The sequence below is a fragment of the Cyprinodon tularosa genome, unplaced genomic scaffold (genome assembly GCF_016077235.1).
Source record: "Cyprinodon tularosa strain WSP-4 unplaced genomic scaffold, ASM1607723v1 ctg192, whole genome shotgun sequence".
Classification (NCBI taxonomy): Eukaryota; Metazoa; Chordata; class Actinopteri; order Cyprinodontiformes; family Cyprinodontidae; genus Cyprinodon; species Cyprinodon tularosa.
The window spans coordinates 775,363-788,816 of record NW_024038688.1 but is presented as its reverse complement, the minus strand read 5'-3'; the positions used below and the strand labels follow the sequence as shown (position 1 = coordinate 788,816).

Below are 13,454 nucleotides of genomic sequence, written 5' to 3'. Positions count from 1 at the left end.
CTGTTTCCTGGCAGTAATGCACTTTAATTAGTTTGCCAACCGCCATAAAACCTTACGAGAAGAAGAAGGTTTAGACAATTATTTTTCACAAAAATGCATTTTGTTTAGCACAGAAAAGCAGTTTCAGTTAAATTATTTCTGCAGTGATTTTCGGCGAGAATATTGGAATGCACTCAACACTGAAATATCTGACAATGGAATATGTTTGGAGATGATATTACTATGGAACCAACTTCAGGCCACTCCACAAGGATTTCAGCTTTAGGACATTTAGGAAATATTTATTTGTAGTAAGATCCCAAAGCGTAACATGTTCGAAACTGTCTTCTTCCACGTTGTGATGCTTTTAACACAAACACAAAATATATCTTTATTACAGAAACAAGAGAATCATGATTAATGGCATCTGAAACTTGTGTTTTTCATCTCATACAGAAATATTACATATTAATAATAATAATAATAATAATAGTTGAACTTTATTAATCTCACCCTGGAGAAATTTACCACTGCATTTAACCCATCCCCTAAGCAGTGGGCTGCCATTTTGCGGCGCCCATTGAGCAGTGTGGCGTTAAGGGTCTTGCTCAGGGTCCTAGACTGCAGGCTGCGGGGATCGAACCGAATACTTGCATATTACCATCAATCGATTCTAATCTAAACTCATAATCAAATCCTTCAGTGTCTACAGTTGTTTCATTTAAAATAAAAGTATTGGTTTATTAAATGGAGAATCCTCCCAAATATAGAGCAAACAGAAACATTACTGTGTTAAGACTTCATCCTGTCACAGTAAGGACCAGCTGTTAATAAACACAGTAAACAGGATTCCTTCACTGTCTGGATAGGTATTAACTGAGAATGTAAATAACTGTATTTCCTAGTATCTCTTCCTATCCCATTGTCTGAATTATGTCTTTTTTTCTGTCCTTCCATTTTAAATTCCTTTGAGACTGCTGTAGATCGTTGATGTGATGATAACTAAAACTATCAGCTTTTAACTGTCAAATGTAAGGAGGAAACTCCCAAAATATAAAAAATAGTCAAAAAAATCTCACCAGTGTTATTTTTCCAGCCTCCCTCCCTTCTTTTCTTTTAAAAGTAACATATTGCCATTTGAAAAGAAAATCTACTATAAGCTCTTTGTAAACTGAACTGTTTTATATTTCAAAACAAAAATCAAGCACAGAAAGATCTGGAAAGGAAAGTCTGGAAAAGTTCAAATTTGTACAAAAAGATATTCTGAGTACATTATTCAGTCTGGCTCTAATCTGTTGATGGGGACATTTTCTCCCTACCTGAATTACTTAAACATCTTTTCTTCAGTTAAACTAATAGATAAATTGGCTAATGTTTCTTCGTTACTCACTAATTTATATCCAAACAGCTTCATAGCAGGTTCACAGACTTGCTGCACTACCTGAGCCAGTTTAAAAGGAAACTTCTTTCTCCATTTATCTGCTTGTTCTGATGAATTCCTCTGACTGGAATAAATATTGTTATCTGACTTTTGTGTGTTATTTAAGATCCATTCCCTGACTTGGGAGTTGAATGCTATTCCTGTAAAGTTGTACATTTCCTCAGCCTTCTTTAATGGTTGCTGAGTAATATCCTCATAACGCACCAACATATAGTGACTCTTTAGCCAAGTCGGTCGGCTAAGTCCCAGTTTTGCATTAAACTGTAAATGACTGCAATATTCTCTGATGCCCTTCATCCCCTCGTCATCCTCAGGTACCTTACCATGCTGTGCCCAGTATTTCCATTTATTATAAGTAGAGAAAGCCACCATGCGGGAAGCAACGATTGCTCTCGGGTCTCGAACCAGCTGAATAATTTTTAACTTCAGGTCAGGGTCCTCTATCAGAGGCTGCAGGAGGTCCAGCTGTTGCAGACGGACGGTCTTGATAACATGATGTTTTCTGGAGAGGCAGGACTCCGATGCAAGCGTCAAATTCAGTGGGCCACAGTGGGGGCTATTACAATGATACAAGATACAAAATTATATAATTCAATGAGGAAAAACAAAAACTAAAAATTATACAATTAAAAGATTACAGTAATAAAAAAACATCTTAAAGCAGCCTGTGTATGGACATATTGAAATCAACAGTTGTACAATAACAAATCAGTTCTTATAACTAAAGAAATCCATTTTGAATTGTATGTAAACATAACTTACTGTTCTTGTGAGGAATAAATGAAATCACCCTCATATTTTTCCACCTAAAGTTATTTTCAGATAGACATCATATGTATTATTCATGACACCATTGTTATTTTGCTTTTTGAAGGAGATTTAACCAGATTTTGAGTTAACTTTGATCCTTACTACTGTAGATGTGTGAATCAACACCATGAGAGGAGATCAAGAGCTGTTTAAAACTTTCAGAAAGAAGATTGTAGCAGCTTATAAGTTTAATGAAAGATTTTAAGTCTTTAGAAAAGAATCTGAAATCAACCATTCTGCTGGTGGATTTTAGACAACTGTTCACATCTGGAAGTTTACCCACATATCAGACCGAAAGACGATTAAATACGTTTTCAAAATTATAATATGCTTTCAGTGGTTGTTCAGGGTCATAAGGGAGCTGCTGCCCACTGCGTAACTATTGAGTAAATAGAAGCGCTAAACTTCTGAAGAACTAAGAAGAAAGACTTTTTGTAAAGCTACTTCACATATTCGGTGACTTTCATTTTTAATTCAGCTTTTCATTTTAAGCTCTTTTTATTTTGAGTTCTTATATTTAAATGAGTGGCCAGAGTTTTATTTTTCGGGTGGTGGTGGTAAGCCTTCAGTGACTCAGGGGTAGAGGTGGGTGGTTATTAGTTACGTCTGGGGGGAGTGGCGGCCTAGTGGTTAGGGCATAGAGCTTAGAATCCTGAGATTCTGAGTTTGAGCCCCACTACCACAGAGCAAGACCCTTAACCCCCAACTACTCCCTAGGCGCCACACAATGGCAGCTCACTGCTCACCAAGGGGATTGCTTAAATGCAGAGGCAAATTTCTCCAATATGAAACTAATAAAGTGCAATTATTATTAATATTATTATTATATTTACTTGAATAGCGATTAGAAAAACAAGTAATGTTAGGAGTAGGTTTACTGTACTGTACTACTTACTATAACTTGAGTAATATTCTTGTACAGTATCGCTAATTCTACTTGAGTAAAGTGTGTCCCTGTCCTAACATATATACAATTCTCATTGTAAGGATAGGTTTTCAAAGTTATATTCTGAAAAAATGCACAAGCATAGTTTATAAACATTAAAGCTGATTTCATTATCCAACAGCAACTCAATACTCAAGTAGATTTTCCATCAAATAATTTTTTACTTTTAACTAAACTTTTGGGTACTCTCCCCACCTCTGCTGAGAAGTGAAACAGGAACTAGCTTGCAAAATAGTATCCAACTGGCTCAGAAAAGTCATTAAATACGTTTATTTTTTAAATATCTTGTTAAGCGTTCTTTGGTGATTTAGGTATAGAAATAAGTACTTATAGAACAAATATTACAATATTAATATGTTTATTTAGATATTTATTTATTTAATGGCATACTTCTTGACCTCCACCTGCAGTAGAGATAATTGAGGAATGTGAGTGAACAATGTGGCATTTTTACCTTTAAGTTGTCAAAACAAATATTTTTTATATATTTTACACAAAATTTCAAGAAAAACAGTTCACCAGCATTCCAAATTTCCAAACTGTACCAAAATGGCCCAGTCAGAGTTTGCCTGGCTTCTATTCAATCTTAAAAAACATCTTTAACTTCTCAGTAGCTCTTTGGAGAGACACATGGGCGTAGGTTTGCATAGGGACCATAGGGACATGTCCCTACCAAAATTTTGAACCGACCTAATTGTCCCTACCAATAATTGGATGTGAGCAACATGTTTATCATTTCCAGCAGTAGTTGTTGCAGCAGTGGCTTCTTTTCCTCTCGCAGCTCCTCTGCCTGCTCTCTCCTGTCCCTTTCACGTAGCAGCGCATGGAACTGCTGCGCTGTTTAACTCTACTCTCATTGGTTGTTCTGCCTTAAGTTCCGCCTTCTCTCTCTCTGATTGGCTGTTTACTAGTCCGCGTGTGCTTGGAGCACAACATTGAAAATTTATTCACAATAGAATGCAGCGGTTACAACAATTAATATTAGGCTACAAAACTAGTCCCAATAAAAAAATGAATATCATGTACACTAAAAAACAAAAACCTTTTTTTTTCTTTTATAAAACGAAATATTCTGAGTCAGCCAGGAGTTCTGAAGACTGCTGGAAAAATGGGCAAATAAAGGCTGTAAGCCATCAACATTTCTGATTCTTAGCCACAGCCAATTAAGAAAGAAAATGTGAGGGTTTCCTTTTTACTGATATTTAGTTGATATTACTGTTTTCATTTTTTTGTTTTTATTTTTACAATTTTGCTTCATTACCAGTAAAGAGCGAGTATCCTATCAAATGTGTTGTGGAGTGGGAGCTGAGAGATAAAGACAACAAAGACCTGTTCTGCATCCGATTCCCAGTTCAGATTGTGAGCTAAACCACCATAATAGAAGAACCTCAGATGAGCTGCTTTTAAGAAGGGATTCAGCTTTGAGTAAAAAAAATAAAAAATCTAATATCCCTGGTTCTTGAGACTTTTATCTAAGTGGGTTGCTCTGTGGGGAAAGGCACATTTTACATTTATATTACTGTATGTTTTAAAGTCTCTATACTCCAGTTAATGATGAATCACTTACTAAATTAGTTGACGATTATTGAAATAATCAATTAATATGATTAATTTTTTTCAGCCCCAGATGAAATACATGAAATTGGCTACACAGAGTAACTACAGCCCAGATGTTCAACTTTTATAGTGAAGTTAATATTTTAATGAATGTATTATTTTGCTTGATACAGAGAGAGAATAGTAGGTACAAATATAAGAGTGGGGTTTAACTCTGCACAATTCTATATCTTCAAAAGAAAATACTGTATTTACCTTCTCTCTTAGTCGTTCAAATGAAACCGTTTTCAAAGTGGAAAACAGTCCTAATTCCACATTCATCAGAGCCGGTGATACTTCAAACATTGATAAACAGCATCTAATGAGTGTAGAGCTTATAACATTTTTATTAATGGAGCAAAATGTTGCTTTTCTCTTTTAACAATGAATTCCTCTTATCAGTACGGATGCTCACATCGAGCATAAAAAAGGGCATGCATATTGCATAGCACCAATGACACCAGACCAATAGTGTCCCTACCAAAGTTCAAATCAAACCTACGCCCTTGGAGAGACACTAAACTTGCTATATATGTTATGTTATTACGATATACGATAAGTTTATTTCCTTCATTAGAGGAAAAATAAGGCATTTTGTATGTAAACATGTGGGTTGTTTTAGGTTGACATTCATTTTAGGCCATTGAAATCTTATTTACTCAGAATAAATGCGTTTCAAATTTTCAATTCCACTTCATCCCCCGGGACCTTTATGTCAGTTGCCAACAAGATTAGCAGTTAAAGCAGTGCACAATTTGAGAATTGAATATAAAGTATGATAATGCCTTTTTCGGAAAATTGACCTACAGTTTTAAATTATTTTTACTGATTTAGAACCATAAAATGAAAAAATATATACAATACCTTGTGCAGACAGGAGTTTCACAAAGTGCTCGACTAGAATCTCTGTGGTACAGAGAAGAGGTGACATGTTTCTTTGGTGGAGGATCGATGAAGAGCTCAAGAACAGAGAAATCACATCGAAAGAGTGCCCAGAGTACATTCCGATAGAGTTCTTCTAAGAGTGTCCTGTTAGCTTTTCTTGATTTGCTAACATGCCACAGAGGCTCAAACAAATAGAACATTGTCTGTCCATGGTGGTTGAAAATGTTCCCCACAAATGAAGAGCCTGTTCGTGTGCTGGTCATGATCAAAACATTTTTATAACTGCTGTTGTTTCCTCGGTTGGCAGGCTGGCTGGAGATCATCATTTCAAGAAGGTTCATTTGCTCTTTAGGTAATGAAGTATTGTTGTAAAGAGGAGAGAACGGTGGCTGCCACTGGAGCCCCTTATATACGACCCTACTGAGAGAGAAAAAACTGATTATCAACTATATCAACATAAGAAAGTTTATAAAAATAAACTGAAAAGAACTGTATTTTGTTTTACAATCATCTGTCAAAATTTGCTACTTTAAGGTGTGTGTATCTCAGGTAGCACATTCAGAATGCCGTTACTTATTACTAAAAGTTTCCACAGATTCAGTGATTTATTATAAACTAGTTTTCTTTATTTTTGGGGTGCTGCAATGTACTAGTCTTTCAAAATGCAGAGAACAAGTCTGCAAAAGTAAACAACAGAACCCAATGTAATTCCCTTGTACATAATCCTGACTCATAAAACCATGTGCACACACAGAACTAGGGAACTTTCATTCATAAGTCACATACTATACAACAAAAGTTTGCAACCAATACATAATAGCATTCATCCTGTTCCGTGAAAAAAACAGGATGAATGCTATTATGTATTTAAATAGTAACTGCAGTGTGGAGAATGGAAGAAAGTAGCAGTTTAATCAACATATTCTCATTATCAGGCATATGAAATCGTACGAAAAGTTATGCACACTATTTCGTACGTTTTGGACGTTTTTCCTCAAAAAACCACATCAGAGCACATGCGCTGGCAGACAGAAAAAAAAGCAGATCCGTGGACGGACGTAAAATTGGGTAAAACAGTGCAATCAGCACTTATTCATGTCTCTAACTATGTTGCTTGCTGTTTTATATCTTAGGGTTAGGGTCAGGGTTAGGGCTAATTGTAATTTATATTCTATATTCGTGAATGGTGCGTCAAATGCGCATGCGCATACGACGAAAAAAACGTCCAAAATCGTACGAAAAGTTATGCACCATAATTTTGTACGATTTCATAATGAAAATAGGTTGGTTTAATAAAGGTTTAACTAAGAGTTGGACATAGATACAAGCGCAATGCTTGATGGAATATGATCGGCTGATAACCAGTGTTCATGCTTGGTCAAGAAAAAAAATTGATGCCTGAACTTGCATTCCCTTCTAATTCTCCAATTTACAAAGTATCCAACATAGTCACATTGTGCACCATTACACAGGGGTGATTCTGCAGTTTTTAACCTTTTAAGGCTTACCGTGTGAATATCTCACACCTTGCTTTATCTGCGGTATGGATCACACCATTAACCACCAGAGAGAGGAATTTGATGGTGAGGAAAAATTTAAATGTGTACTGTTTTGATCTTGATTTTAAGCCTTGTATAAGCATTGTTCTATTTTTGTGGATCTGACTAAGGTCAGTCTATGAGTAAAGTTTCATAGGAAGTGACAACAAATGTCTGAGAGAAATTATGATGCATTCTGACTTCAGTTCCCCTCAGTCACTATCTGTTAACAAGTTCTTCTCTTCCAAAATGTGCATACACTGTACACATGGGTGAACACATGCCACCTCAAGTGGTAAGTCTCCTGTTCTGCAAACAGAATGCAAATTATGATGCAAGCAAATTATCTGAAGACCCTTATCGCCTGCTTTGGGGAGAAGCGGCCTAGCGCTTGGAATCCTGAGGTACTGAGTTCAGTCTATTAGCCTGAGGTTCAGTGTATCCTGAGGTTCTGTTGTAAGTCTATTAGCAGACCCACTCCCACTGTGGGTCCCTTAGCTGGAACCTTGACCCTCACACTTCCTGGATGCCCCACAATGGCAGCCCACTGCTCCCCAAGAGGATGAAGATAGATCATTTTGTTGCTCTGTACTTGTGACAATGTTCTGACAATAAAGCGCTGGAAAAGAAAACGTTGATGTGAGGGGCCACACATTTTTAATAAAATTTTCTTAAATATAAATTGTTTTATGAAACAGCGGCTCAGCTGCTGAAGACAGTTAACTAGAACATTAACAGATAATTAACTGAATATGTGCATGTCACAGATGGGAAATATTTAAACAAGCTGTTATCTGTCTTACAGATAACATTCACTGATCACTCTCCTCTGTAAACAAGACGTGTGTTTAACCAGCTCTTTCAGGCTGTGTCTCTGCGGATCTATAAGCTGTTTCAAACATTTTCCTGACCTAATTTTAATCATTCCTTTTCCCTGTGGCGGTAGAAGGAGCGAAGTACTGTAATCTCTAAGCATCTTCATCTGGTTTGAGATTTATTTTTTGTTTGATAGTGATTTTTGGGAATGAAAGCTCCACAGTTTAAGCACCTTCCATGCAAAGCTGATTTGATGAAAACGACACAACCTTTGTATGAGAGTCAGAATATGTGAATTTCAATTGCCCTGTTTTTTTGCATTTGAAGGCTTTGTTAATCAATCCCTTGGTCTTTCGAAGGTGTGAGAGGGTTAAAGGAATAGTACACCCAAAACATGATTAGCCTTCATTTTCTACTCACCCCAATGCTGAACAAAACTCTGGAGTACTTTTTTGATATCTCAAATGCATCTGGAGATCTGGGAGGCTTCTTGCTGTCTGCTGACATTCAAATAATGGAGGTCTATGGCGCCCGAGACAGAAAGGTCCACAAAAGTCCACAAAAACTTGTCAATATTCCTCCATACTGCTCGTCCAATGTAATCCAAGTGTCCTGAGTGGGTAGCATCCAGAATTTACTCGAAACGAAGTCATTTAGAACGTTTTAGAGCCTAAACAGTAGTGTATAGGATTTCCTAATAGCGCCCCCATGCGCGCTCACGATTCTACGGAAGCCGGCAGACCAAACCAGCGCATTCAGCTCGGCAAAGAACTCATGCTCTTCCTCAACACTGAAGTCCTCAGACATTTTTCTTTCGTTGTTTCTTTCTTTGCACAGGTAAACAGCACATTTCTTCTTCTACGCTTGCATTATCGGCAGACCAGACGCTGAATGCGCACTTTCTTCCGGTTTGGTCTGCCGGCTTCCGTAGAATCGTGAGCGCGCATGGGGGCGCTATTAGGAAATCCTATACACTACTGTTTATGCTCTAAAAACATTCTAAATGACTTCGTTTCGAGTAAATTCTGGATGCTACCCACTCAGGCCACTTGGATTACATTGGACGAGCAGTATGGAGGAATATTGACACGTTTTTTGTGGACTTTTATGGACCTTTCTGTCTCGGGCGCCATAGACCTCCATTATTTGAATGTCAGCAGACAGCAAGAAGCCTCCCAGATCTCCAGATGCATTTGAGATATCAAAAAAGTACTCCAGAGTGTTGTTCAGCATGGAGGTGAGTAGAAAATGAAGGCTAATCATGTTTTGGGTGTACTATTCCTTTAATGTATGACAATTGCTTTGTCAAAAATGAACTTCAATAATATTAGATTTGTACAAAGGATTTCTTCTCTTTAATTATGTATTGTAACTAAAGTCAAACAGGTGTTTTTTTTTTTCACTTACCTTGAGAAGATAATGACAAATGCCAAAATACCTATGAAGATGAATTTGGACTTGGTAACACCAACGATGAATTTGGATGTTATACATGTCTTCTGGTTATCCATGGTATAAAGTTTGTGTTGGTTGTAGCCTGTCATGAAAAACCAAAGGATTAAGGGTTCTGCAAGAAGAAAACTTAAAATCAATTTGTTGTCAAGAAATTATTAATTTTTGTTCACGATTAAGCTTAGCAACATTAAAATCCCAAGTGAAAAGTGTACAGAAAGAAACAAACTTTAAAGTTAAAGCTGGGATGATCTTAAATATATGAAGGCTTTGCTCCTAAGGTCACATATCATATACATCTTTAAGCCTTTACTGGCTACTGAGAAATTGTTTTACCTCATTTGTGGTCCACAGCATACACAGTAAAAAACAAAGTCTCAATTTAACACCTACAGAGTTGAATTTAACTCCGTTTCAGATAACATTTGGTCCCACTCAAAAATAGAGTAAAATGTACTCTATAGCCAGTGTCAAATTTTCAGAGTTAATTTTACTCATTTTAGTGTCAAAATCAACAAGTCAGTGAGTCAAATTATTTAATACTATTGTTGTTTTACACTCTTCAGAGTAATACTGTTATTTTTATGGAGTTAATTTTACACTAAATGTACTTAAATATGTACACTTTATTGTGGTGTTTTTTTCCTTTCTCCAGTTTTTTTTCTTTTTACACATAAACCATATAATGCTAAATTTGAGCATTATATGGCTTTTATAAAATCTACCAATCACAATAATCACAAAGTTATACGTTGACAGTGACAAAATTTATTCAACTTAATCACTTTAACAGTGTCATTTTAATCATCTTCAAAAGAATGTTCACCAAAGATAGCAATATGGGACAACAAAGAGAGCAGTGTCATTTGCTTCATATGACATTTGTATGTCAAAGGGCTTTGGATAACATAGATGGTTGACATCAAACACAACAAAATCTTGCACCATTTTAGTAACTTCATAAGCATGAAAATGTTCATGAAAAGTTACTGTACATAAAGGCAATGTAAGCAGCAATAATTTGTCTTTAACTATGAACACAGACTTGATCTGGTAAAAGACAGGCGTCTCAGATTCAACTTTGCCACAAATAACCAGATGAGGACGGTAAATAAACCCACTGTTTTTTGCCCAGCTCACTTTCATAACTTGAGCCTCATGAGACACTTGCACTGCCTCAGAAATGTCAGAACCTCCTTTTACCATGTTTAAAGATACCATTTTCCCTGGTCCAATGTCCAATCAATTAAAAGTTGAAGAAGCTTGCCAAACATGTGCCATATAATTTTGATGTTTTTTAGCGAGTGTTTTGGTAATGTTTTGAAATGACTTTAACTGTTTCTTAAAAAAATTATGTTTACCTTCATAGCGCATGCACCAGCTATGAAGTACAGGGCCAATTTTCTGAATGCACCTAGGATAATGGATGAGAAAATGGTGAAAGTTTTGGTAAAAGTTTTTTCTGTGGATACAACTTTTTAAACAGTTTGTGATGATCCACAATCAAATGTTTTAAATATACACACAGACCTTGGGTTAACATTGGAGAAAGAACAATATTTACAATTTGTAGTAGTAAAAGGAGGAGGTGCCAGTGTGGATTGTCAGATGTTACCAGATCTCCAAACATGAGAGGAACATTCTTCAGCAAGCACCATGATTGAACTGCATTTAGTCCCAGATCATTCAATTCCCCACATAAATTGACAGCCACTGGCCTGTTGTTCCTCTCCATGAATCCATAGTCAAAAGTTTGTATTCTCAAATTCAGTTCTTCCAATGTAATATGTTCTTTAAAATACTCAAACTAAATTTTCAACTCGTACTGGCCAATACCTTCGAAAATGTCGTGCATCACATCAACTGAGAAGTTTTCAGTTGTGTGAAAAAACTCAAGTGAATTTAAAATACATGAACGTTTCACACCAAAAACATAAGGAAGAGAGGGATTGTAAGCCATTTCTTGGCAGTGAGCAGTGTGTAGTTCTTTGGTGCACAGCACTATTTTGGAAGAATCTTCGGAGAATTCTGTTTGAAAGTCATCTTTTTCAGCCAAACAGAACCTGCAACAATACCTTGCACTGAAAGACTCAACCAGACCAAAAAAGCTATGTAGGCCTAAATTATCCCCAGTAACCTGCACAATACTCCCATGAACCTGGCAACCGTACAGTGGAATAAAAATTCCATCAGTTTCCAAAACTCTAATGTCTCTAACAATAGGTGCAAGAATTTCACTGAAGCCATACCGTTTAACATCTTGTGCATGAAACAAGGCACAAAGGTATATGTTAGCCAAAAGAGAATTCCATTTTGGAGAGAAGTTATGTAATGTAAAATATATTGCACCCAATTTGTAAATACCTCGTTTGGAACCAAGAGGGTTTGCTACCTCAAAATCATCATAAAACATCTGGATTTGCAAAGTGCGCATTCAGCGTCTGCTCTGCCGATAATGCAAGCGTAGAAGAAGAAATGTGCTGTTTGCCTGTGCAAAGAAAGAAACAACGAAAGAAAAATGTCTGAGGACTTCAGTGTTGAGGAAGAGCATGAGTTCTTTGCTGAGCTGAATGAGCACTTTCATCTGGTTTGGTCTGCCGCGGTTTCCGTAGACTCGTGAACGCGCTTTTAGGAAATCCTATACACTACTGTTTATGCTCTAAAAACATTCTAAATGACTTAGTTTTGAGTAAATTATGGACGCTACCCACTCAGGACACTTGGAATACATTGGACGAGCAGTATGGAGGAATATTGACACGTTTTTTGTGGACTTTTATGGACCTTTCTGCTTCGGGAGCCATAGACCTCCTTTATTTGAATGTCAGCAGACAGTAAGAAGCCTCCCAGATCTCCAGATGCATTTGAGATATCAAAAAAGTACTCCAGAGTGTTGTTCAGCATGGGGGTGAGTAGAAAATGAAGGCTGATCATGTTTTGGGTGTACTATTCCTTTAAGATCTTTTGCTGCATCAACCTTTACACAATTCAGGTTAGAGACAGAAAGATATTAAAAGGGAGAGATTTTTATATCTCTCTTCAACAAGGCATATTCTTCACAAAGGATACAAAAGTGAACAATAAGGATCCTGAAAATATTCATCACCTTTATACAGGTGACGAAACTACCTTGATAGAAAACTTTGTTAAAGTGTTCAAATATGGGTAATGACTATTAGTGGAAAAGTACTAAAGCAGCCTATGTTAACCACGTAATGTTCACTGACCACATGCAGTTGTTTGTTATGATTTATTTCTTAAATGGATTTATTCTAAAAACAACCATAAAAAGTGGATTGCAGCAAATATAGTTTGCATGTTTTGCAGAATATAAAACGATTTTATAAAGAAATCATTTTTCACTTTCTGTTTCATCTTTTGCTTTATTTAGTATCTTGAAGACCCATAAATCCAATGAAAATTATCTTTATCATTGCCTCCTTACCTATCAATTTAAATAAAAGACACAGAGAAATACCACCTAATTGGCTTGACCAAACTGGAAAAATGTCTGATGAAATTATAGGATTACATTTAAAGTATTTTTCACACACTTATATTATCACAACACCCAGACACACTAGCATTTTGGAAAATAGTATTTGTTTTCATGAAAAAAAAAATACAAAAATTAACAAACCTTTTGGTGCTTTTGAATAATTAGTCCCTGCGTTGTGGGAAAAAAAAAAAGCCCAGAAGGAGATCGATGGTCTTCACACAGGCAGTTTTTATTGATCCATGCGACAGAGAACAGATACACTGTTCAGTCTGTTCTAACTAGACCAAGTTAAACACTGTGTTTTATGACAGTGTTATCAGTGAAGGATGTCTTATAGGACTTAAAACAGGAGGCCTGGGAATCTTCGGCCTGGCTCTGATAAATTCTATTGTATGTCTATTAGCCGGATGCTGACTCTAGAGACTTAAACCTAGAGTAGAGCGCCATCTCTATCTGTACCTGGCACCTCCTGGCTTCCTGAAACTCTCCACA

At 36.5% G+C, this 13,454-nt stretch overlaps 1 protein-coding gene across 1 annotated transcript; it reads right to left on the bottom strand.

Moving 5' to 3' along the window:
• Window positions 1-1,303: 1,303 nt before the first annotated feature.
• On the bottom strand, window positions 1,304-5,980 carry LOC119782395 (carbohydrate sulfotransferase 3-like). Its single transcript, XM_038283345.1, has 3 exons — window positions 5,637-5,980; window positions 3,450-3,473; window positions 1,304-1,991 (listed from the first exon to the last, which is right to left on the bottom strand). Exons 1-3 carry the CDS (start codon window positions 5,978-5,980, stop codon window positions 1,304-1,306), a joined length of 1,056 nt encoding a protein of 351 aa, XP_038139273.1.
• Between the last annotated feature and the right edge of the window lie 7,474 nt (window positions 5,981-13,454).

What these genes read in the sequence shown, in the direction of transcription:
- LOC119782395 (XM_038283345.1), bottom strand. Translation starts at nt 5,980, where the DNA reads ATGATCTCCAGCCAGCCTGCCAACCGAGGAAACAACAGCAGTTATAAA. An exon ending in GAAACTCCTGTCTGCACAAG is followed by an intron (nt 3,474 to 5,636) that starts GTATTGTATATA and finishes AAATCACCAAAG; the next exon opens with AACGCTTAACAAGATATTTA. An exon ending in CTTAACAAGATATTTAAAAA is followed by an intron (nt 1,992 to 3,449) that starts ATAAACGTATTT and finishes ATTTTGTATCTT; the next exon opens with GTATCATTGTAATAGCCCCC.